This window comes from Plectropomus leopardus, chromosome 17 (genome assembly GCF_008729295.1).
Source record: "Plectropomus leopardus isolate mb chromosome 17, YSFRI_Pleo_2.0, whole genome shotgun sequence".
Lineage (NCBI taxonomy): Eukaryota > Metazoa > Chordata > Actinopteri > Perciformes > Serranidae > Plectropomus > Plectropomus leopardus.
In genome coordinates, this window is record NC_056479.1 from 24522184 (window position 1) to 24548888 (window position 26705).

Here is a 26705-nt window from a genome sequence, read left to right on the forward strand (position 1 = left end):
GTACGTTTCTTATGTCTGAACCAATGGGATGTTGAAACATAACAGACTTAAAATGTATGTCACTGTCAATAGTGTAACAAGCCAAACTTTTTACTTTCAAAGGTACTTCTCTGACCACACGTCCACACGAGAGGACTCTTAACAGTAACAAATGCAGGTTATGTTGTCTGTGTTGTACTATTTATGTATGATTAGAGAATATAGTGCTGTGAAGACCTGGCAAGTATGCTCAGCGTTAAGTTATGCAGACTAAAGTAGCAGTGTGGAAATTTCCCTTTCATTGTCTGTCGACTCTCTGATCTAATCTGCTATCCTGGAGCTCCTACTAACGAGTCCATACCACTAGTTCTCTGCACCTTCACCTCTCCAATTACAAAGGGCAGAAGTGCCCCACAGCTGGTCCTTTCCATAACCAAATCTGTTGCAGCTATGCTGATCTGCAACGATCGTTTTAGTGTCTAGTAATAGTTGGCTATTACTAATAGCAGAATGTCACTGTTAGACAAGCAGACATGCAAACATAGACACACTCAAGCAGACGGACAGAGATAAAAAAAAAAAAGCTCTACGTGTGATAAGAAAAGAGCAAAGTCGCCTGTTGACTGCAGCTTTTTTTTAATTATGTATCATAACAAATACATCATTTTGTTCAGTAGCAGGTGGTCACACAGTGAGAAAAAATAAAACTTGTATAGAAATGAATACATCAAGATGCACCACAAATTGTTTATAATCTTATTGTAGTCCTATAGAGGTGCCTAGAGATTCCCACCTCTAATCACCACACAGTATGAAGTGAATTAAGTAGACAATGGATCTCTCAAAACGTTAGTCTTAAAAGATTAAGTCATCAGTGAGGGACTAATCTGCTGGTTTATTAGATATCAGATGATTTTCTACAGCCCTTATTGCTTTGTCTGAACAATACTCATAAGTCCAAAACCCAAAAATATTCAGTTGGCCATTCATTTTGGTAGCAAATGTGCACATTTGTAATATTAAATAGTTTGCTGGACAATGGGCATCTTTTTATTTGAGAAACTGCAGGTTTCTGATAATATTTCTCGGTACAGTAGATGATGGTTGCCACCGTAGAAATGTCAGAAAGTCAGTGAGCTCTAACTGAAGAAGAGTGAGTGGACTGAAGACAAAATCAATAAGGAAAAAAATCGAAAGAGTTTTTGTGTCCGTGACTGAGAGCCAGGACTCTGTGTGATGTCTGCTGTGAACCTGCCTGTCTGTCGGCCTGTCACACAGCATCATGAATGACATGACAGGATGCATGAGTGTGTGTGGGGAGTTGACTGATGTTGTTGGCAGGCAAAATAATGGACAGCAGTGTTTTAAAACAACAAAAGAAAAGCAGAGTGTGAGAGAAAACAGTCAAAACAAAAGTGTGTGTGTTTGTGTGTGTGTGTGTGTGTGTGTGTGTGTGTGTGTGTGTGTGTGTGTGTGTGTGTGTGTGTGTGTAAGCACTGGTGTTTGTGTGTGTGTGTGTGTGAGTGTGTGTGTGTGTGTGTGTGTGTGTGTGTGTGTGTGTGTGTGTGTAAGCACTGACTAATGGCTGCTCTGGCATCGTGTGCTGATGTTATGAGCGGGCTTTCAGTTTGGACACCCAGTAACACAACATATGCCATGCAATACACTCATTTGTCCAAGAGCACCACGCCGCACCATCTGCCTTTAATTAGTGGGGTCTTAGTGAGTAAAATCCAGTGAAACAAGAGGCGGAAACTGTTGGAAAAGTTGGCAACATGCAGGCAGGAAAAAAGAAAATGTCAAGTGTGCACAAGCCGGAGTGTGAAATAATAATTTAAAAAAAAAAAACAACTATTATCACATTACATTGTTTCTTAATTTAAAAGTCCCCTAGAAAAAAACAATCCTGGATTTGCTGCTAAATCACACAGAGTATGTCCCAGCTAATTTGGCTCATGTGTCCTTTACCTTGTCCATGTTGTTATTGATCGGACAGTGTCAAAGAACTGATTTATATTCAGTGCTTTGGTTTCAGAGCTGTTTTTCTGATGATAGTTTTGCAATATGTGCAAGTAAGTCTCTGCATGTGTATCCCACTTGCTAGCTCACTGTTGCCTCTCTGCACTGTGGTCATGCAGGGGTTACTGTTGATAACGTGTCGCCATGGAAGTGCAACACGATCAGCTCCGTCAGCATTGTTGCCGTTGTCAGCACTGTTCATGCTGTTAATACCGTTAGCTCCTAGCCGCTGGCTCCATGATGAGAACCGTGTGCAGACAATCGTAGCTCAAACTCTGAATCATAGAGATATGATCTGAATGTCGTAAACAGCTTCTTTAAAGTCGTCTGCTTTTGAACAAGTGAAACAATCTGCAGTTTGGTGAGAATATTTCTACTTGATTCCATAATAAATCAACTTGTTTAAAGTATTTTCTAAAAATCAATTTGCAATTTTCTTCGACCTACCTTTTACAATTTCTGGAAAATTCCTTAAACAAGTTGAATCTGAAATTGAAAACTGAAATTCCCCCTGCTACCTGCTCTTTTGTTCACTTGAAGTTTTGATTTTTAGGACTTAAATATAGACAGAAATGACTTGTTGAGATGGAGACTGTTTAACCACAGCGAAAAAGGCATAAGAAAGACATTTTTTAAAATTCTGCTTTGTCAGATACTGGATACTTTTACCACCTCAGGCTGCTAAAATTCTTCAGATGAAACAGTTGGAGAAGAAAAGCTCATGTTCACTGAGGTCAGAACCTTATCAGAAGGGGGTCACAGACATCTCAAATTTACAAGCCCTGAAAGGTTTGGAACATTTATGCACTTCTTTATTCAGGCCCAGTTCAAGGCTTTAGAAAAATAGACAGATGATTGACAGATGGATTGGCATCATACCATTTACTCTATTATCTCCTCTGATATGACTGATCAGCCATTCACAAAAAGATCACATGCTCTAACTGATAAAAGGCTGGAAAAGTGATGTCTTTTTGTCCCTATTCACTGTTTTCTTTCCTGTTTTCTGCTCTCTGATCAATCCTCGAATTTTCAAGGTGGATGTATTTAATCAACAGTGTTTGTAAAGAAGCTGGCACCATCGTCTCATCAGCCCTCATATCACTCTCTGTCTGCTGTTGCTCATCGCTGGAGCTTCAGCAGCACAATGTTCTCTTGTTTTTTCAGAGAAACAAAAACAGGCAGGAGGTGGTCTTGTCCTTGAGAACCAGCAGAGGAACAAACACGCACAGATGCACACGCACAAATGCAAGCACACACACACACACAGTTGTGCAAAGAAACCCACACACCTACGCGCAGGCGATCACAGGCAGCCGCACAATCATTCAGACTTAACAAGCGCACACACTTCTGAAGACACCTCGGGGACGCTTGGTATAATTCAGGCAGTGGCAGCCTAAATTAAACATAATTTTTCCAGGACAGGTGTGCAGGAGAGGAAGAAATCAATCAGCACATTTTTCTGGCTCAACACGAGGTGAAAAGACAAACACGCATGTGGAAGTAATGTGTCTGCACACACCAAGGACTACATGTATTTGGCGACGTCAAAGCACTGTAACATTATTTGGAAATCATATTTAACACTGTAGCTGCATGTTTGGTAACTTTGATGGATCCCCTTGGCAGAAATATTTTATTAACTCCTACACTGAAGCATCCCCGCTTCACTGCGCAACCTGGATCACTCTCAAGTGGTGGATTGGACGTTCTTATCGTCCGTGGGTTCGGGCTGCTGGGTTTGTGTGTGTGTTTGTGAATAAGCATCCCTTTGTGGCCATCAGCTACATGTCCTGAGTTAATATGTATGTGTGTCAAACACTGAACCTGCCCACTGAGCTGTGGTTGCAGGTGTCACTCACTCAAACTCACACACCAGACAGAAATACTGTGCGCTTCTTCTGCCCTAGTTACGCTTTAGTTCCAAATGTTCATAAAAGAGGAATTGCTACATGAATATCCTCTCCTCAATCTAAAGGCCATAATTTACATTAAAATTGAAAAAAAAGTTCCCCTAATGGTGAATTTTTTAGTTTTAGTTTTTAACAGAGGTGGGAGAAAGTCACACATGCAAGTCACAAGCAAGTTTAGAGTCTTTATCTTCAAGTTTCTATCAAGTCATCAAATGACTGTGGTGAGAATCAAGTCAAGTCCCTGTTTTGCATCAACAAGACAAGTCAGGGTTTCCAGCACATTTATTTGTTAGTGGCAGTGTGTCACTATATCAACATCTGCTGACACATCGTGATATATTTTGGAACTGGAACATTCATTAGGAGCGCTATTGGAATATATATACCATTTTGGTATTTATTGCACCATCTCTCGGGGTGCAGAGCTTACTCTGGGCACAGACAGAGCAGCGAAACGCCAGGTGCAGATAAAGTGAAACTTAACCGCTCAGCCGGTCAGTTGCTCCTCATCTGATCTGATTAGGCTGAATATTTATCCACCCTGCCACAAACTCCACAAACTGCTGCTTAGAAAAAGAACTCATAATTTCTTCCACCTGCAAGAGAATGTGCCATTACATTATATTTTCTAAAAAAAAGAGTAATTTTCAAAATTTTTAAACTTAAAACAAAGCTTCAAAACTTTAATTTCAAAACTTGCAGTGTTCATACCACCAGGATAAGTTTTTGTAGCCTACATCAATCTGTAGAGTTAATCTATGGAACAGTTTTAATGTGGAGCTAAACCAGTATCCAACCACAGACCAGTTTAAAATATTGTATAAAAACATGATTTTCACAAGGTAGAGGGATGAAGAGGTGGGTTTGACAGTCATTGGCTGTTTACAAGGGTTACTGTTTATTTAATTAATTGTTTATTCAATTTTACAATTAAAATTGTAGATATTTGATTCTTGGTATTTGGGTGTATGCATATATGTTTAATTAATTAGAGTTTAGGTTAAACTAATAAGGAAGCTGGTTAATAAAATTCAGTGACTTACGGAGAAGTAGATTGAATAAGTTCTTCTCACTCCCTTTTGAATATGTAAACCAAGACATCATGTGATAAAAAAAAAAAATCTTTATGTTTTTCATTGTCTGTAAATATTACTTTTTTTCGCAGTCTACTTGTTTGCATAATAATTTATTTATTTTATTTTTATATGTTTGAAACATTTTTTTAATAAATCAAAGATAAGAAATCAACAACATCCCTGAATCCATTTTTTTACTTCTGGATCAGCCCACTCCATGATAGCAGCTTGCATTGGCCTCTGCTGTTATATTGTGTCCTAGCAGGTTGCCAGGTTTGTGTGCAACGCACTAGAAATCACCCAGTTATGTTTCAAAAACAAAATGTGACATGGCTGTTAAAAAATGCAAATATCTAAGAAGAAAAGTCAAGTTTTTTCAAGGTAACTCTTTTCAATTCTGAGTCAAATTGAGTATTATCAGTGTTGAGCAAGTCTCAAGTCCTCAAACTCAAGTCTGCCTCAAGTTGTGATGTAATTCGAGTTGTCGACTTCTGAGTTATAGTCAACGTTATTGAGGAAGAACATTTAAGCAAAGAGGCCTGAACCTGTGACCTTGAACCTAAAATACAATCAACTAGGTCGCACCACATTGTGTGTGTGTGTGTGTGTGTGTGTGTGTGTGTGTGTGTGTGTGTGTGTGTGTGTGTGTGTGTGTGTGTGTGGTTAATTGATGTGAACTCTTGCACTGGATCTCTGTTTCTGTTTGAATTCAATGGGGCTTTTACATACTTCATGGAAGGCTGACTCTATACAGAGCTGTACTGCGCGTGCACGCGCGCGCGCACACACACACACACATCCACATCCACCCAGGTCATGCATGTAGCTGTCTTTCTAAACTGATGTGAACAAAGAGATTGGGATAAAATTTACCTTTGTCAGATTACAATTTCAGATGCTGATTTAAAAACACAAGTGGAGTCGCAGGGCTGAGTTATGAATGCTACATTGTCCAAAATGTGGAGCAAAGTGGAAAAACAGAGATATAGAAATGTGCATTATGGTAAAAGATTACTATGAATAATATTCAGTGTGATGGAAGAGCATGGAAACTGAAAGTTATATGTCTGGCAGACATTTATTCACTATTTTTTAACAGATAGATGCACAGATGGCACTCAGACAACGTTTGTACGGCACAACAAACGTTTGACAAAATGTCCACTGCTTTATTCTGGATGATGCGTCCTTCTGTCTAATGCACTAAGGAGCAGAAGGCAGGAAATGTGACTGAATAAAGATTTTAATGATTATGATCATAATCCCCTGCTTTTATTTATTCTCTCTCTAACCTACTTACTTACTCTCTCTCCTTCCTTCCAGGACCCGAGGGCAAAGCATAAGTTTAAGATCCACACCTACTCCAGCCCGACCTTTTGCGACCACTGTGGCTCTCTGCTCTACGGCCTCATACACCAGGGCATGAGATGTGACCGTACGTGCTCTACAACACACATATGCATTCATGCCTAACTCGTTTGAATTGATCACGTTGCCATTAGCACACACATCGCGTTTAACTTTATTTTCCATATAACTAATGGTTTCGGTGATGTAAAAGAAAAGTATATTATTGTTAGTAGTAGTATTAGTATTATTGATTATTTTATTGGGTTTTTAATTAATTTATTTATTTTGTATTATTCAAGTGCTTAGGTGTTATCCTCTTTTGTAACTGGCATGCATGTCCATGTAAATAAATGCTCTTTTTGGAGGGGTTACTCTCTTAAATAATGTTAAAAATACATCTTTTGTGCGTCTTTTCTAGACTGTATGATGAACATCCACAAGCGCTGTGTGGCCAATGTGCCGAGCCTGTGTGGAACAGACCACACTGAGAGGAGAGGTCGCCTCCAGATCACCGCTGAGGTCAAGACTAATGTACTCACTGTTACCAGTAAGTATATCTCAGAAACACACTCACACTGTCATCAGCTCTTAAGACATTAATACCAGTCATCTGTCTCCCTCTACTGGTGAGCCTGCAGAGGTGAAGGATGGATGCAGCAGAAGTTCAGTGTGAGATTAGACTCAAAAAAAACATTTGTTTATTTTGGGCACATTATCAATTTTCTTCCCTAACTGATGCAGAGAGTTTTGACCTCATTACTGTGTATCTGTGTGTGTGTAATGTGTGTTGATGTTTGACGTTTTTATTACCATCTCGTACATTTGTTTATTTTTCTGTCTCTCCCCTCGTGTCTGCCAGCTACCTAAATTTATGCTTGGATAGAGTTTATATCTGATATGATTAAAGAAGCGTTAGGCTAGTGGGACAGACAAGAGCAATTATGATGGGTGCTTGGAAAGTCATAGGAAAGTTTGGAAATTTTGTCCATGTAAATGTGTGGGAATCCTGCATAAATCGATACAATGTACTCCAAAAGGGCTAAATTTGTGTGACAATTAAGACAAATACAGAATACATGTTTTGGTGCTTACCAAAGTGTTCATGAGCATCAGTTATAATTCTTGATTATTTTTGTATGAAGTGTGTAATTTGGTGATGTGTGCATGAAATCTGGGGTACGCAGTTTTCTGGCAAGGCAAAAAAAAAGTTGAAAATACATCCTCCTGCAGCTTTCCTCTCTCTGTAATAAGCTCTTGCACACACTTCATCTAGTAACTGGGGTTGCAGTGATATGAGATTTTCATGCGGTTTCATGGTATTACAGAAGTATTATTATTATTATTATCGGTTTGCACTGTCTGGATTTGGGTCGCTGCTGCTGGCTGTCTCTGGTCTGTAGCAGCAAGGTGTGAGGTGGAGGACACACTGTGAGTCCAGGCTGTTGCCAGAGTTAGCTACATAAATGTGAACTTGAATTAGCCACAGCCATGAGCCTTTAGCTCAGGTTAGTGTAAGGCTAAACTATTAGCAAAATTCTCTCTATCTGAAACACTTTGCCAGTATTGACTTTTATTTCTTCTTTTATCAGCCTCTCTTTTAAACACTCATTTTAATAAGTCCATCTCCCTTTTTAGAGGGTTGCTTAGCAGTGTAGACATTTGCTATCACTGTTGGAATAGCAACTTTCTACAGGATTTTACCTTTTACTGAAGGCAGGCTGAAATGACCTTTGATTGGCCAAAGTCTCCCGTCATGGATTAGATTTTCCAAAAACTGAAAACAGAGGCAGGAGGAAGTGCAGAAATCTAATGTTTCAGTCACTTTGAATTACAATATGCTCAAAAGTTATTATGGATTGATGCCAACATAACACTGCCTTCCCCCGCTTTAAGATGACGTCTCCCAGTGCAGTCTTTGTGTATCGAATCTGCCTACTACTTCTACTACTACTACTACTACTTCTACTACCACTTATATTACTAAGACAACTATTGGCCCTCCCTGCCATTTTTTTACATCCGTTTTTTAACCATTTGACTGTAGAAATGAAACAAATATGAAGCTAAAGATATACTTCCGGTACGTGATGATTATTTCCATGGTTACTTAAGGCTGATTGAGCTGTTACTTCACTGTGTGTCTAATCAGCAAGAGGCAAACACATTCACACATTCACCCACTAGGGCATGCATGTTTTGCTGTTGGGGTGATGTATGAGAGGAAGCAACACTGAGCAATACGAACAGCCATTAGTCTCATCACTAATACGCCACTTAGTATATGACTAGCTTCATGCACAGTGTTACAGTTGGGAGTTTTGTTTCAAAGCAGTATCACAGCTCAGGCTTTGTCCACTTTTTACGTGTACAAAACCAGAAAGCTTTCTCTGTTTCAAGAACCATGATCCATTTTAGAGCAAATGTTTCCCACAAATAAAGATCATTTTACTTATTGCAAAAAAACTCAGACTTTATTGTTACTTTATCTGTTTGAAAAAGTTGTTTGGAGTTGTTTAAACCCTTTAAAACCTGGAGCAACGTCACTTTCCTTGTGCTGCTTTCATACACCTCCCACTAGTATTCAAACATTTGATCCCTAAGCAAATTGATGCAGTTCCTTTCAAAAACATGGGAAAAAGAGCAACTTGGTAAGAAGTGTTCCACAAATTGCAAGAAATTAGAAGTTTTAGAAAATATTTTTTTAAAAAGCTATGAAAAAATGCTGAGGGAAAAAAAGAAAAAGGTAGAAAAAAATGCATTTATAACTATTACAGAATTATTGTATTTTTGAGCACTTTTTCAAAATTCTGTTTTTTTTTTAACTTTTTTCTTTTGTTTAGTCTGCTGTTTTTTTTCCCTGCATCAGCGGATTGTGTGTTGCCATCTCTTCCTGTCCTTAGCATCTTCCTCTGTCACACCACCAACCTGCATGTCCTCCCTCATCACATTTATAAACCTACTTTTTGCAGTTCCTCTTTTTCTCTTGCCTGGCAGCTCCATCTTTGGCATCCCTCTCCCGAAATACTCAGCATATCTCCTTTGCACACCTCAATCTCCCCTCTCTTCCTTTGTCTCCAAACTGTCTGACCTAAGCTGTTTCTCTTGTATGCTCATTCCAGATTCTGTCCATCCTCCTGAGCATCTTCAGCTCTGCCTCCTTTCATCAGTGCCACCACCTCAAAACCATAAAACATACCATCCTGTAAACCATTCACTCATGCTGGTACCCTTCAGTCGCAAATCACTCCTCTCCACCCACTCCATCTTTCCTGCACTCTCTACTTACCCTCTCATTCTGCACTCCGTCACTGTCGACCCCAAGTATTTAAACTCCTACCCCTCTATTTGTCACACCCTCACCTACCGTCCTCCTTTTTATTCATACACGTGGAATCCATTTTGCTCCCACCAACTTTGATTCCTCCTCTCTCCAGTGCAAACCTCCACCTCTCCAGGCTCTCCTCAACTCTCACTCTCACTGCAGATCACAGTATCAGCCACAAACATACAGTCCGCAGAGACTCCTGCCTGAGCTCATCTGTCAACCTGTCCATCACCACTGCAAACGAGAAGGGGCTCAGAGCCGAGCCTCGATCAGATGCTTTGAGAGTGTAGACAGATATTTGTTTACAATAATTTCTGGGTAGAAAACCCCCACATCACCTACATAAAGTCAGACTGCACTGAGATTGGTTAGTGTGTAAGGTAAAGCAGTGAAAATATCTAAAATATAGCGTATACTCAAACTTAGATTTATTTTTTTAGGTGTCTGAAATATGCTTTGCTTACAAAACATTGCCGCACATTACCTAGCTTCTAATCAGTAGATTTGGTTTATCAAAGTAGCACAGCACGTAAAATAAGCACAGCAGAAACTAAAGATAGGCGGGTTTTAAATGATTTTACTTAAGTTACAGTTTCAGCTGAAAATGACAACAGAAATACACAAGTTTTTTTGGAGTTCACGTTTATCTTCCATTAAAACTACCTGGAGGTGATTGTTGTTGTTGGCGCTACATCAAAGTGATTTGCGCTATTACGTCTAATTTCATTGTACTTCATTTACTTATACTTCGCAAAGTGATTTTCAGCAGTCTGCTTTCAAACGCCATTTGAGGATAATGTTTAAGGCAAATTTCCCAGAAAGCCCACTAAGAAGGACTTGTTGCTCTCAGCCAGAGGTGGTGGCATCTGCGGCTTATAATGTGAATTGAGAGCAAAAGTGATTGATTCGGTTTATTTGTGGGTTTGTCTGTTTGTCAGCAGGGTTATGAAAAGTGTACTGGCCCGGTTGTCATGAAACTTTGTGTAGCATAGGGCCAAGGAAGGATCCATTAAATTTTGGAACAGATCCGAAGATGCAGAGTTATTTTTACTGTGGTTCACATTGCGAGATAGAGCATTTGTCCTCGGCATGGGTCTGTGGGTCAGCAATTCTTGCTGTTGACCTTTTGCATTATGTACATTGAGGATATTGTGGGTGTTTATAAGTAGTCAGCCTTTGTTTTCCCCGTGATTTCTTCATCTATGTTGGTGGTTGGATGTTGGCTCAAGGTAGGGGGTCACTAATGAGATGTTTACTATTATTTAGAGACACCAAATTTTACTATAGATGTTTTAGGGCAGCGTTTCCCAAACCTTTCCTTGAGCACCACCAGTCCTGCATGTTTTATTTGTCTCTCTGCTCCAAGACAGCTAATTCAAGTCGATATGAACACCTGAAGCTGCTTGATGACAGACTGATCATTTAATTCAGCTGTGCTGCAGCAGGGAGAGATCTTCAGTACCTCTGCGGGGCAAGAGGTACTGAAGGAGAGGTTGGAAACGCTGTTTTAGGGATGCTATAATATAATGTAATACAATGCTATGTCTAGCCAGTCATTTGTCAAAAAATACTTTTACTGACCTAATTTCTTGTCTAAACAGGTATTTTAAAATGGGATCCTGACCTGCCTCATGTTTTATTGAACTGATAAATGGTCGAGGACAGTGTCAACACCTGTTTTCTAGTTTCATGTAGTGCCTTTACTCACCTGCAGATGCCAGCAGAGGTTTACATTAACTTTGCTTTGTTCCTGTCAACTAAATTACAGCTGTGCCCCTTACTGAACACATCAGACTTTCTTAATGAAGACTTAACTTTTGGCTGAAATGAGACTTCCCTCTACTCATTTCTCATGTAGAGTCCAAACAAGTTATATTGTCCTACACCATCTAATCGAGGCAAGGAAATTTTATTTGTAAAGCACATTTCATACACAGAGGTAGGTTCAAGATGCTGAACTCAATATAAAGTTAAAACAGTGTAATTAAAAATGAGAGAGATAGAGAGATATAAGAGTAAAAGAATAATTTTTAAATCAAACAATATAATGATAAGATCTTAGTTTTTAAAAAAGTTAAGTTAAAGCACTTGTGAATAAGGTTCAGTTTTAAAGACAAAAGCTTCAGAAATGTGTTACTGTAACTAGTGTGCATACAGAAAATATTCCCAGCCTGACCACATTTTACTGAAGTTGGGTGGAGTGCAGGCTCAGTCTTTATAAATCTGCTCCAACTTCAGCTGTGCCTTTATTCATCCTCAAGTGGTGGATGACTCACTGATAATAAGTGTTTACCCAGGAAGTGGAACATTTGTATTTGCCAAAAAAAATTTGATTTTCTTTTTGCCCATGCTATTTAAGTGCTGAAAATAATTACTATAACTAAATGTAACTGACTTTGATTGCGGATCTAAGAGGGTAAAAACGATTTCTTCCTGTTTCTGCTGTGAAAGAAAGACATGATTGACTCCTCTTGGATTGCACAGCATATAAAATCAATATAAAGGATCTGTTCTTCAGTGAAAAACAAAGTGTCCAGTAAATCCCACGAAAACAGTTATTAACTTTTTGAATGTCCTGAAAAGAGAAACAAATACAGTTCTTTTGATGTGTCCATTTTTGCATGTAAACGCACTCTCCCTTCATGTTCTTTTGGTAGGTTTTTTCCCTCCTTTCTTCTCTCTTCCTGGTTCCCACGCTCGTTTGCTGATCATTAGCTGGGATTTACTGTGGGAAATGATAAGAGAGCAGACTTATCGCACAGAGACTGCTAGGACAGCAGGAAAGGCAAACCTCACAAGTGCTACAGAACAGAATAAAATAGAGCTGGATGTTGGAAAATGTTAAGAAAAATTTACAGCGTGCGATTTTACTTAGTCCCAACTGTCAATCAGTCAGAGTCCATTGATATTGTTGTCTAGGCCAGCAATTGCTGTATTTTTAACTCTTTACAAAGGAAGATGCAATTTAAAAAAAAAATGTTGTTGCGCTCCTGTTTTCAGACAGCTATTCTTATTTTCTTTGTACTAATAATTCACAGGCAATAAAGAGACATTAATGGGTGTAGTACATCTTTCTGTCCACAGGGGTCAGTGTGGAGCCACCGATAGCTTCCTCCGTCATTGCAGTGAGGTGAAATTTAAAAAAAAAACACACTGAGAATGAATTGTAGAACCACTAGAAATGACTCCACAGCTTAACATAGCAGGAGCTGGTGGAAATGGCTGCCATACGTGAAAAATGCATATGTGCTGTGTGGACTAGTTGTCGATTTAATCAAAGGAATTGACATGGGTGTAAAGTGACGCTTTATTGATCACCTCCCTCCCTTTTCACTAAGAGATCAGAGCTCAGGGTCAGTGGCAGAACAGGGCCCATGGAGAGGGAGGATCAGCGTCTAGCTCAAGGACACTCTAGCAGAGAAAATGCAGTGGGATGTGGGATTTGGGCGTTGGAAGGTGCCGCCTTTCTTTGGTACTGCAGATTTTGCTTAATATCTTTAAATATTATTGTCATGGAGAAGGGTGAGAAGCTATAATTGTTAAAATATTGGAATAACGGTGCCCATTTTCACTCAGTCTCTCTGAGAAGGCATTCATGGTGTTTCAGTTGAAAGATAAAATAATGAAAAATGGCGCATGCATATGTATGCTATGACACCACTAAATAAGACCTGGAGCTACCAATCACCTTCAAAAGCCACATAATTTGTTAAATAAAGTCCATCTGTGTGCACCTGTGTCCCCCTGTGTGCATTTAACAAATTATGTCATTTTTGAAGGTGATTGAAGGTACCTCCAGGTCTTATTTAGGGGCGTCACAGCAAATGGGGTGAATACATATACACGCACCACTTTTCATTATGTATTTTTCATAATTTCATTTCACTTCACCAATTTTGACTATTATGTGTAGGTCCTTAACAGAAAAAGTCCCACAAAAAAATCAATTTAAATTACAGGTTGAAATTCAACAAAATAGGAAAAATGCCAAGGGGGGGGTGATTATTCGTGCAAGGCCCTACAGTTGTGTGAAGAATGAGAGAACAGATCTTGAGAAAGGCAAACTCTAAATGCTTTCTCACCTCCACAAAGCTGAGCGGCTGCTGTATAAAGACGTGAATGTCGGATTTTTGCTTTTGGAAAGTTGTAGGATGCAGCCCACCATCTCAAGTCTAAAGTGGGAAAGGTGTTCAACCATCTGGCAAGCACTTCTGTCGGAGTACTGGAGCCTTTCCACATAAATGATGACTGGCTGACTGTGCATTGGCTCAAATGCAAAAGAACCCTGAGAGAGTAAGAAATAACAGTTTCATTCATTTTATGCACAGCCATAAGTGAATCATTTGCCAAATCTTGTCTTGATATTTTCTGGATGGCCCCATTGAGAGAATGATCACTTAACCCTGACATTCATGCCAGCACCACAGACACCTTTATACTGCACTGAGCTTTTTTGTTTGAAGGACACTGCACTCACACCAGAGCTCAGGAAGAGGACTTTTATTCAAAGTGAGCAAGGGATGTTAGAGCAGTGGACTTATACATTTAAATTCAAAATCTAATGTCAGGCTCAGAAATGTATGCTGAACCAATTAGTCATGATAAAGCTTGTGATTCTAGTGGGGTTTTTTTTTATATTTTTTAAATTTTGCTAAAATTAAATAAGACAATGACTCAAGATCAGCAAGTTGCCTGTAAGTGCTGCACCATCATACATTACTGAGCCAGAATTTAGTCGTAGTTTAGTACATTTCCTCAGACTAAAAGCTGACCACTGCTCCTCCAACGTGCAGAGATTATTAAAACTCTTGTTTATCCAGAATTGCTCGTTTTCAGGCTTTAAATGAATCTAACAAGTGGTGGGAGACTTTGGCCAATCACAGTTCATTTAGGAGAGGACTGTCCTATTGGCTGTTCTACAAATGCAGAGTCATGCGTGTACATTACTTCGGTGAAAGGCTGATTCAATGGCGGAGAATCCTGCAGAGCAAGTTGCTCTTCCAGTGTTGGCAATCACTGCAAAGCAACTCAAAAAAGAAGACAAACTTATCAAGAAGAGAGTCTGACATTAAGTCGAACAAAACAGTTGCCAATACTGTGAAAGACTTTCAGAGATGAAGAGAAAATATTGCTAATAGTTTTGCCAGGTGGAGCTAATTAAGCATGGCTGCGTCTTGAAGTTCACGTCAGCTTCACTGCCCGCCATTACAGACCACCTCACCAAAAGGAGAGCTACTGTAGCTCTGGAGGTGGGCCCCAGGTCAGCATCCACAGCGACCCCAATCCATCAAGCACAAACCCCAACTCGGGGGACAGGACATCCTAGATTTGCAGCATCGGCAAACTTTCTGTTGCTGTTTTTACACAGTGAGGAACCAGCTGCTGGTCAGTACCCTGCTGTGACACCTACTGGCCAAATTCAAGCTGCCATGGCTGCTGACCGAAAGTCCGTCTCCCAAGCTGCTCTCAGCCTGGGGAAGCAGTCCACAGTAGCAGGGAGCACGGTGGAGGGACCGTTAGGTGACTTACTAGATAATCCTTGTCTCATTTATCATCTGATAAACAGAGAGAGAGCGGGACAAGGAGGAACTGAGTGAATGTTCTGTGCTTAACTATGCAGTGAAATAGGATTAATTAAACCCATGAATGGTAAACAGTGGGTCACTGTATATAGCCGTCCATATGCACATGGCCGTCTCATGGGAGGAACTTTGGACAGAGAGGGGCAAACTGCAGGAGGAGGGTGTATTCTCAAATTTTGACTTTTTTTTCCTTTAGATTTCTTCCTCCCCCAGCTTTAAAGACTACTGAATCAGCCCTGCTGTAGAAATGATTGATGGTGATGTCGTACCTGTCAATACTCAGTGCCATAAATGAGCTAGTGTGCTAACTGAGTGCAGATTGTCTTTACATCCGATTGAGATCGCACTCACCTAGAGTTCTGATCAGCATTAATCAGCAGATTATTATCGAAGGTGTGAACCACAGATGAGAAAGTTGATCTATTTCAGACTTCGGTTAGTCACCTTGGCAACTAAACAGAGTCAAAACAAATACAACTCCAGTCCCTGAAGTAACAGTCCTGCTAGACTGTGCATCTAAATTAGCCTCTCTGGTGTTGGCACCAGTTAGCAGCACATGTAGGAATACAGTTGCTTAAACAAACATCAAGTCAACTTCTGTCTATTTAGACCTATTAAACTCATTCCGGGGTTGTTTGCTTTAGTTAATACTGATGTTGATCTCACACGGGGAGATCTAGACGTTCATGTTCAACATCCGTGAGATGAAATTATTTGGAAGAGCTTCACTTATTTTTGAGCACACATGAAGAAAAGCAGCAGCTGGATCGAACATAAGAGTCCTACTAAGACTCTGGTGAGGCTGGTTCACATGGGAAAAGGTGCACTGCCAACACCCACGCTGCTCAGCACATACAGTATTCTGCTGTTACTGCACTCTTATCTGCAGTCGCCCTCCCTGTAGACTCAAATACATGTGTTATCTCTCTCTCTCAAGCACACACACACGCACACACACTTCTGTACTCAGACCCTTACATGCTCTTTGCAATTAGCAAATACTGTATAAAAGCAAAACTTAAACACACACAGTCACATTATACACCTGTGCATGTGCATGCAGATGCATTCACTCACTTACGCACAAACACAGAAACACACACACCCTCCTCTATTTACTGTAAGTGTCCTTGGAGACCATTTGGCATGCTACCCCTCTTTATGGCTCACCTCAACCAGCATTTGATGGTCACTTTAACAGGCATCATCTAATATTTATTGACCTGCCCCACTGAGGGTTTAATGCTGCCCATTGGGTCTGTGCTGCGGTTAACCTCTCGGAGCTTAGCGTAGCATATAGCGCTTTAACAGCACAAAAAAACTTAATTTCTCTCACTGCAAGCTCCCTGGGAAGCTCTACTTTCACTTACGGTTTGAGAGGACGCTACATGTTACCGCAGCTCTGAGACCTTTGCATCTCAATTGTTTAAAAAAAAACACTTCTTACAAAATTGTGCAATTCAGGAGCTACTGAGGAAAAGCTTTTTGATCCATTTCAACGTCATGTTAGGTGGAGGCAGTCTGAAAAGTCTCAGTTTCAGGTGATCTCTGGTGAACTTCATCTATAGTGGCAATACACGACTGAACTGCTTCAGTTTTATGTGACACTTGTCGTTTTCAATTTTTCTATGATGACAGCCATTCCTCTGTCATTTTACTTAACATGGTGTCTTCCCTTTTCTCTATTTCAAGCTGCCCCTCTTTGTCATCTTTCAAATAAAGTCCACCTGCAGTCTTATCTACTGTACTTTCAATCCAATCTCAGAGCCCACTGGCTTGGTCTGACTATGATAAAACCCTCAGGGCAATGGCAAATATTTTGGGGGTTCCAGTGGGCTCTGTAAATATCCAGGCCAAGACTTGCTCCTGCATGTGCTCATCATTGTTTATAGTTTGATGAGCAAATTAGACAAACGGATACCTGCATATAAATGCAAAAAAATTGCAAAATGCTAATAAAAAAAGCTACATCATCATCAGACAATAGCTGATGGATTCATATATACAGACTGTTCACCTGCACACAGCCTAAGTCAGCTCAAACGTTTTTGGGCAATACTACTCGGACTACAAACAGAAACCAGAACACTTCCAAAAGCTTGTCTCATTGCCTTCAGATTTTGAATACATATCCTTAAATCATTGTTAATTCAGGGAAAATTGTCTGAACATTAAGCTCTTTTACAGCAATGCCCTCAATTCACATTGCACAATTATACGATAAATTCCATAAAAACAAATAAGTAGCAGCAACTTCTGTCAAAGTTTTAAACAGCAATAAAACAATAAAAAAGATGTGCATATGCAGACATCTGTTCATTTGGGATAACTAAAATCTGTTCCTTCATTTGCTTTTTGCACATGAGAATACCTGAGATTCTGATGTTAAACATTTAAAGGTGCAGGATGTAACTCTGGAAAAAAGGTAGCTGATTGTCGAGTCTCCTTCTCAGGTCATCAAGGTTTTGGTTGATAGTCAGACCAAACCACCAACCCAAAGTGTTCAACAATCTGGCAATGAGACTCAACAATCAACTGTCTTTCTCCAGAATCACAGGCAGCATTTTTAAGTGCAGTAAAGTGCGGTATAACCTTTCCAAATTGCAAACTTCACAAATTATTTCAATAAAAGAAATGCCTTAATCTGAAAGGGACCCCAAGACAGATAGACTTGATTAGAAATAGACCCAAAAAGGCTGAAGTAGGATGATTAGACTAGAATCAAAATAGTGTCAGACAAAACGCACCCAAATTGAGAGAGAGCCAACTAACGCTGTCTGATCAGAGCTGATACAGAGTCTGCAGGGGTGTTAAACACACTGAGGCCCTGGCACTAACTGACGTGTAGACACAGAGCAGCTCGGGTTCTGGATCAGATCTCAGTGAGAACCTCTACACACCAGAATTCAAAATAGTCCAATGAATAAGTAACTTGTCCGTCCACGTGGCTGCATGTGTATACGTCCTGGTTTGTTTGTAAGAAAGTAGCGTGAACCCTAAACTAGCTAAACGAAAGTGACAAGAGGCACCTTTTTTAGGAAAGTAAACCACATTGTTAGTGTTACTCACCCGGTAAATTGAGCTACCCAGAGACACAGTTTTAGGTTTCTACTCGTAGATGGATCTTTGGGCACTCGGCAGAGTAAGATCAGATTTTAAGTGTTCTTTAAAGGTCATAAATAAGTAATGTCACCTCTCTGGCGGGGAGAAGCCTGAGCTGGTGTGTGAGTCCCCAACTTGAGCTAGTGAGACGGTCGCTTCTGCAAACAGCAGTGGCTCATGAATGTCGTTTGAGTATTGAGTAAGAGAAAAGAAAAATCAGAAACTAAAATGTTTCACAGTTTATTTTTTTTACATGTTGTGACTGTTTGGTCCTATGCAGTCCACATGCAACATTACACCTCGTACCTCAGCTTATTGTGGCTTCCCCCGCCACTCTGTCATTTTTCCGTGGATTACAATAATTGAGCTATATCAGCTAAGTACTTTGTGCAGTGTGTGTGTGTTTGTTTATTTAGGGGGTGGGAGAGGTTCTTTTGTGTGTGTGTTCTTGAGTGCTTCCCTAGCGAGCTGCCTAAGACACAGCAGCACCAGCCCGGCTTCTGGTAATTGGATGTGACCTCACAACTTGACCAGCAACAATAATTGTGCACACACACATACACACAAATTCGCACACAGTCCAATCGCAGGGGATGTAACGCCACTGGAATACAATTACAGCCCAATAACAGACGGCCACAAAAGGAGGATTAGTGTAGGAACTGGCAACCTTCATCCGTCTACATGGTCATTACAGACAGATCCGGCGACCTTAAGGTTTTAACCCCCAGTACAGCTCCAGGGGTTCTTGTGTATGTGGGTTTTTTCCGCCCCAAGTTTACCATGCTTAATTTAATTAGTTGCTTTCAGGAGAGAAATCTCCAAACTCACACACATGCACACAAGGCTTGAAATGAGCACCTGCCAACCTGCTAAATATGGGTTAAAATTGATTATAATGTTCCTCGCGAGTTCTGAATAAAACTCTTAAGACCCTCATTTAATGGCACAATGTGAAAGTGAGTGATAATAAATCATCACATCAGTCCTCTTGTAGCTTTTGAAAGGGACAGTTTACCCCCAAATAGAAAATACATAGTCTTACCTGTAGTGCTGTTTATCAATGTATCAATCTAGATTGTTTTGGTGTCAGATATCGGCTGCCTACTCTCAAATTGAATGGATCTAGATGGCACTCGGCTTGTGGTGCTCAAAAAAACAAAAAGAAAAAAATATCAATGTCTCTTTCCAAAACTCATGACCCAGTTTTGACATTTTAACACTTAGCATTTTAAGGTAACTCAATTTGTGCCTTTAATAGTTTTTCTCTCTTGTGTTTCTGTTCACCTCAGTTTGCCATTAAAATGTTATATATTTAATGTTGTGTCCTTTTCTTTCCCTATTGGACATTTTAATAGTTAATTAAGTCATGTTTTGGTTTGCTACAAAATATATGTGTGTATATATATATATATATATTTTTTTTTTTTTTTTTTTTTTTTTTTTAATTCAACCCATGTTTAGGTTACTTTGGTAAATATTTCTCGTTTTTTAAGATTTTTGGATTTTGCTGTTTACATACTTTTTCTATTTATTTATTTAATTACTTATTTGACAACCCAGTGTTTTATTTATCATATTGTTATTATTTAATGATCACTGAGACCTGAGTACTTAATTTTGCTCTTTTCATATATTGCATGGCTGGAATGACAATAAAGAATCCTTGAATACTCCAAATTTAAGAGCGACCTGGCCAAGATGACAGCATAAATTTGGCTCATAGAAAGCCAGAGTCTTATGTATTTTTCATTGGTGATCCTAAAAGTAAAACTCCTTCATTTTCCATTTCTGTCCACAAAATGTCACGGATACTTATGTGAAATTAAATGGACACTGACATTTTTTAATCCAAATTTCCTCTCCCTCTCTTTTCCTATCTCCCTCCCTCTTTCTTCCCTGCTTTCTTCATCCCTCTCCCTGCAGTCAAAGAGGGCAAGAATCTGGTTCCTATGGACCCCAACGGTCTGTCAGACCCCTATGTCAAGCTCAAACTGATCCCAGATCCCCGTGGCGAGAGTAAACAGAAGACCAAGACCATAAAGTGCTGCCTCAACCCCACCTGGAATGAGACCTTTAAATTGTAAGGCTTCATCACATCATGTTTGGTTCCTCTTATTTTATTTATCTGCCTGTCTGCCTCTCCCTTTTCCTCTGTTCTCCTTCATTCAGTCGTGTTTCTTGTCTTACATTTCTCTCGCTCAGCCAGTGAGCCTTTTAAGAGCATCAATTTATGCTCCTCTTTCCAAGCATGTGTAACCCCTGGCGCTCGAATAAAAACATCTGGCTCCTTATATTCATAAAACCTTGCTTCCGGGGTCATTTCCTGCAGTTGGCTCCAATTACAATTTTAATAAGCTTCATCACAGTTTTCATGGAAGGAGACTGAAATTTGCATTTTCAGGCATCTGGGCGCAGATGTTCCATTTGAAAGGCACTTTTTAAAAATCTATCCAACAAAATGAAATAAGATATGATAGAAGAGCTTTGATACACTTCTCCAAAAACATGCATGATCTGAATGCAGCTTGGATATAGCACGCAGGTTACAGACAGCTACTACTTCTTGTGTTTGGAAAATGAGGTGAATCTGATTACCAGAGGAATTATACAAGGCACGCTTCAGAGGCTACAAATTGTTCTGGCAGGAAAGACGAATCTAAGACTGCTCTCCTGTGGCTTAAAAGTTAACTTGAAATATTAAAGGTGTCACTCAGAGCCATCACCCAACTGTTGATTCTTCTTGTCTCTCTCACAGCCACCTGAAGGAGTACGATAAGGACCGCCGTCTGTCGGTGGAGGTGTGGGACTGGGATCTGACCAGCCGCAACGACTTCATGGGATCGCTGTCCTTCGGCATCTCAGAGCTCCAGAAACAAGGAGTGGATGGATGGTGAGATGAAAGGAGGGATGGAGGGAGGGTGGAGAGACGTGAGGCAGAGAAACAGCTCAGGTAGAGGAGGAGGGAGAGTGAAGGTGACCTTGTTCATTACTGCACTGTTGGAGAAATACTTTAGTTGGAGCTCCTCTTTTTATTCTGGTGATACTCGGTGCCAAAGCATCTCTACCCTGTCTCTTTATCTCAGCTTCTTTATCTCTCCGGCTCCCTCCCTCTCCCTCTCTCCAGCTCAGTCTCTATATCTCTCTATCTTCGTCTCTTTTTGCTGACGCTGCCCTGTCAGGGTTTTTAATGAGATGCCAGCGTTTGAGGTGGAATGGTGGAGGTGGAGAGATGCCACTAAAAAAACCTGATATCCAGAGTAAAGAGAACCTGCGTTCTCTGTGTGTGTGTTTTCCACAACTTCATCTGTGTGCGGCTCCAAAGCCTCACACCTGCTGGCACCAGCAGACGGAGTGAGAGTGACATGAACAGCTGAAGCTAACCTTCTGTATGTTTCTGTATGATTGCCCTCTGTAGAGAACCCCAGTAATGAGTCCTAACATCCCGAAATCCATTAGCATTTAAACACCTCCGGTTCCCCCGTCGCAAAAGCAGCAGGTTTTTTGAATGAGTTTTTTGGACAGAAGCTTTAAATAAGTTCTGTGGTTAACACCAGCTTAAGAGACTTTCACATTTTGTTCAACGACATAAAATACGTCAGTAAATAACCCTCACACAAACCTTGAAGCTTTTATGTGTCTTTAAAAAAGATGGTTGCTAACAAGTGGCTAAATGTTAAACTAAACTAAATGTTTAGGATGTGAATTCATATCAGATCCTACCCGCTTTTTTGTCAGTTTTATCAAAAGTGAACCTTAATTTTAAACATGAATATTACATCATATATACATAATATTTCCGCCCTAATATTTACCTTGATCAAATCAAACAAGAATTAACACAAAAAAAGAACAGATCAATTTCAAACAAACACTTGTTATTCGAGGTATCACTAACATAATATTATGGAAAGAGATAGACCTTTTTGTTGAAGAGTAAGCTCCTTTGTGTTCAATAATAAACAGTAACTTTATCATCGTAAAACATACTTCATTCAAAGTCAAGAGAAGCACAATCAGAATCACTTATTGGGCCAATAAACAAAAAAAGAAGAATAAAACAATAATGTTGCCAATTTAAAAGTTCTCCCATTCAACAGATTTCACATTTTCTAAGAAGATGAAAATAATTAAAAGTTGAGATCTGTGTCACTAAGTCTTTAATAATCAGCACAATCTTATTCACCATAATATAAATACGGTGGTGATGAAGTGAGCTAAAAGCTTATGGCGTCAGTTATAATGGGGCCAATGTAAAAAATAATATTCTATTGATTTTGTTAAATAAGCATCTCAGCCGTGTTTGGGGCTCGTCTGTGTCGGGCTTTGCTGGTTCACCATGAAGGAGAGTGAATTACTAAATAATCAGCTGATTATTCTTCAGGTCTTAAAATCGGCGCGCTAACAGTCCGCAGCTTCAGCTAATGGTGGCAGTTAAACGCTCAAATTGTATAAACTAATTGTGAATTGATTTGACTGGAAATATTCTCTCTCTTCAGGTTTAAGCTGCTCTCCCAGGAAGAAGGCGAGTACTTCAATGTTCCCGTTGCTCCGGAGGGGGAGGAGGGCAACGAGGAGCTACGGCAGAAATTTGAGGTGTGTGTTCTTGTGCTTTTATTGTTTGTGTTTTTTAAGCAGAAGCATTTGCAAATGTGTGCTTGCATGTGTTTGAATGTGTCGGTATGGCATGTGAATGTGTGTGTGAGTGTGCACACTATGCATCTGTGTGTGTCTGAGTGAGAGCCTCTCTGGGAGAGCTGTTAGCACTTGGCAGGCACACTTATAGTACCATCCGGTCTGGCACACTGCAGGTCCAGGCGAGTGTGTGTGCGTGTGTGTGGCTGACCAGTAGGCCCACTCATTAACACATTTGGCAGTGGAGAGGATAACCCCGCTCTGTGCATTTCCTCTTTTTTTTTTCTTTCCTCTTCCTCTCCTCCTTCTGTCGAACTGACACCGAGCTACAAAATATCAGTCATGCTGAAATGTGTTGATCACAGAGTAAAGTGGAGCAGTTTGGGGACAGTTTTGCTCTTTTTTTCTCACCTGTCCCTGCTGCAGCCCTAGTTTTACTTGGAGAATCGCTGGTTAACGGTAGCATAGACTGGAGTCAGGGGGAACAGCTAACCTGAAGGTTACGAAATCTACTAACCAGCACCTGTAAAGCGCTTTAATTAAAATGTTGTATCCTGTGTGTTTAATCAGCTGTCATGCGATTACATATTTTAAGAGCGATTAATCGCAGTTTCTATAATTATTCATGATTAACCACATTTTCTGTATCACATGTTTACAATTTTGCATAACAAAACAGTTTTGAAGTCCATATTGACTCGCTAAAGCAATCAAATGACAGCAAAAAACTGCACAAAGTGGGCATGTCTGTAAAGGTGAGACTCATGGGTATCCATCAAACCCATTTTCATTCAGATATCTTGACGTCAGAGGTCAAGGGACCCCTGTTAAATGGCCATGCCGATTTTCCATTGCCGAAGCTGGCCTGCCGTTGGTATCGCTGGATTCCTTGAGTCTCTAAGTTTCATGTGATACCAGTCTCATCGCTCTAGCTTTACAACTCAGCTCAGTACAGCCTCTTAAAGATGGAAATGTTTGCCAGCAATTAGTGCAATTTAAAAAAACTTAACACATTAATTACTGACATTTATAGGATTGCGATTAACGCATTAACACTGACAGCTCTCATACATACAAAAACCAAACCAGGCTAGATGTTAGCCTAGTTTCCAGTTTTTATGCTAAGACGCAAACGTATGAGTTGTTTTGATGTTCTCATCAATCTCTAATCAAGACAACAAGGAGATCTGCTACCCAAAATGTCAAACTATTCCATCTATTTTGAGTAGCTATGATGCAATCCCAAAACAAATCTCACACGTATGCAGATATCTTTTAACTTTGTTTTTCTAATGCATTTTGGTCTTTTGTCCACAAGCAAACTGTGTCTTGGGCTACTTAAAACTGACCCTTCGTAAAACTATGTCGATGGTGAATATTTTTACACTTTATTTTCAGTCTTGACATACAGAGAGGGAGAACTGAGTTTTTTGCTCGTAATGTCAGAGCATGTTCTCTGTCAGGCGTCAAAAATGAGAAAAAACGTTTTGTGCAATGGTAAACACAACTAAATAATCTCTGACTCTAACCTGCTAACAGGACCTTTTACATGTTTACACAATAATGTACTCTTTAACTCTGCAGAGTAGGAGGGGCCAGAATGCACTAGAGAGGTTGCCAAATATTTATTTGTAGGATGGCAAAGAAATCACCTGCCCTTCTCTCCTGTGATTGGCTCGTACTTGTTGCCTTTGGCTAGGTGTAGGCATGGGGAGTGAGGGTTTTTAAGGTTAACATAAGAATATTGGGGTAAGCCTATCAGAAGTAGGGCAGAGTATGGTGGGTCATCACTTCTCTATCCCTGGAAAAAATCACATGGAGGTCACTGCTTCAGGTGGCCTTCCAGTAATCGCTCTGTCTCAGCGTTCTGATTGACCAAAACCTTCTCTTTCTGTGAGTGGCTTAAGGGTTGGAGTTATATCGCTGCCTGTAGGGTTGGCAGATTCTTGATAGTACTGCAGTTTCTTTCCCAGTTTCATTTGGACCAAGAGGTTTTATAGCAGTGCTTGTGTGGACGAAATGAAGGAGGGGAAAAGGCCGTTTTCAAAAATGCCTGTCTATATGCAGACTAGACCTCAGCCTCTTTTTCGGTGGTTGTTGCAGTGAAGGTCTCACAGTCACTTTTGGTTCTCTTGCCTGTGGATAAAGTATGTTATTTAGGAAACACTTCCCTGAAATATTTTGATTAAAGCTTTTCCTCCTGTGACTATAGCTGACTGGGGATGAAACTATTTCTTCTGCTGCAAGCCAATGTGATGATTGAGACTCATAAACCAGGCTTGATTTCCCTTTTCAGTATCTTAGTGCAAGACATTACTTTTTTTGCGATGATTTCTTTGTCATTCTTCTTGTTTTCTCCCACAGTTTTTTCGTAAAACTTGCCCAGTTTTTTTTTGTTTTGTAGTGTACAATATGTTCTGAACAAATTCAACTTTTAGTGCCGTGAAATGATATTCTTTAGCTCTTCCTCCACTCTAAGAGTCTGGATGTTGACTCCATGGGGAGGTATTGTCGCCTCCTATCCTCCATGTCTCTTCTCTCTTTCTCTTCACTCTTCACTTTGCTTCTCTTTCTCTCCTTCACTTATCTGTTTTGTTCTCTGTCACCTTCGGTGCCCCCCTTGTGTGTTTCTCCCTCTTTATCTGTTTTTCCTTCCCTCCGTCTCCTCAAGGTCATGGTCTTCAGACGTTCACTGAGACACATTCTCAGGGGGACCAGCGATCCCACACACACACACACACACACACACACACATGTTGCCATCTTCGAGCGTGAAGCTCTCAGGGAGATGGCAGAGAGAAGAAAAGACACAGAGACAGACGGTTGCAGACGGGGAGAGATTTCACTTTGGTTACATGACCTGCATGCCCCCATTTATGCCATCCAGAATAAAACAAGTTAAGGAGCAGAAAGCAAGATGTACGATGAAGTTATCCTCATATTAGGCTGAGACACATTTCTCTCTCTAAATTCAGTTCATTTTTAACGAAGATTTATTGGCATCAATTTTGCTCAAAACACTTTCTGTTTTTAAATTATACACAAAAATGAGTTCATTAGTTTTTACTGTCTGGTAGAAGCACAGCCATAGATCCCTAACAAACAACCAGCTTTGTGTTTGTTTGTCTTAGACAGTGGTCTCCAGCTTCTGTGTCCTCTACCTCCCGATTACAACGTCTGCTCTACGATGTTAATTTAGAAACGCTTACATCATACATATGAATGTATTCATGGTTTTCAGAAATATACGTTTTGTATGTCACTCAGCAGAGGCTCCATTAGGATGGTAACTGGGAAGAGACAGATGATAAAGATGATTGTACAGATGTAGATGATAAAACTTTTTTTGTGTCATATTTTGCTGCTGCCATTCTACCTTTTTTTTTTACCATTTACAGTGTGCACAAAAATATTTAGGCACATGGCTGTAGACAGAGAGCAGCATTGATCTCTGAAGGCTCTGAGATTGTTGCCTTCAGCAGGCTCTGCTGCTCACAAATACCTGCTCGTGTGTGTGTGTGTGTGTGTGTGTGTGTGTGTGTGTGTGTGTGTGTGTGTGTGTCTGTGTGTGTCAGAACAGATGGAGACAGATAGAGCCTTTTATCCATTGATGAGTCTGGAACCGTATGGGTTGCATCACACACACACACACACACACACACATACACACACACACACACACACACACACACAGAGTGCAGGGAGCAGCAGAGTACTTGGA

At 40.2% G+C, this 26705-nt stretch overlaps 1 protein-coding gene across 2 annotated transcripts in view; it reads left to right on the forward strand.

The window, feature by feature from the left end:
* Positions 1-26705, forward strand: part of prkcbb (protein kinase C, beta b) — a 122480-nt gene that overhangs the window by 48167 nt on the left and 47608 nt on the right. For both annotated transcript variants that reach the window (XM_042505737.1, XM_042505736.1), the window contains exons 4-8: positions 6314-6425; positions 6759-6887; positions 20276-20432; positions 21108-21242; positions 22849-22945. In XM_042505737.1, coding sequence (XP_042361671.1) covers positions 6314-6425; positions 6759-6887; positions 20276-20432; positions 21108-21242; positions 22849-22945 — 630 coding nt within the window. The remainder of the gene's footprint in view (positions 1-6313; positions 6426-6758; positions 6888-20275; positions 20433-21107; positions 21243-22848; positions 22946-26705) is intronic.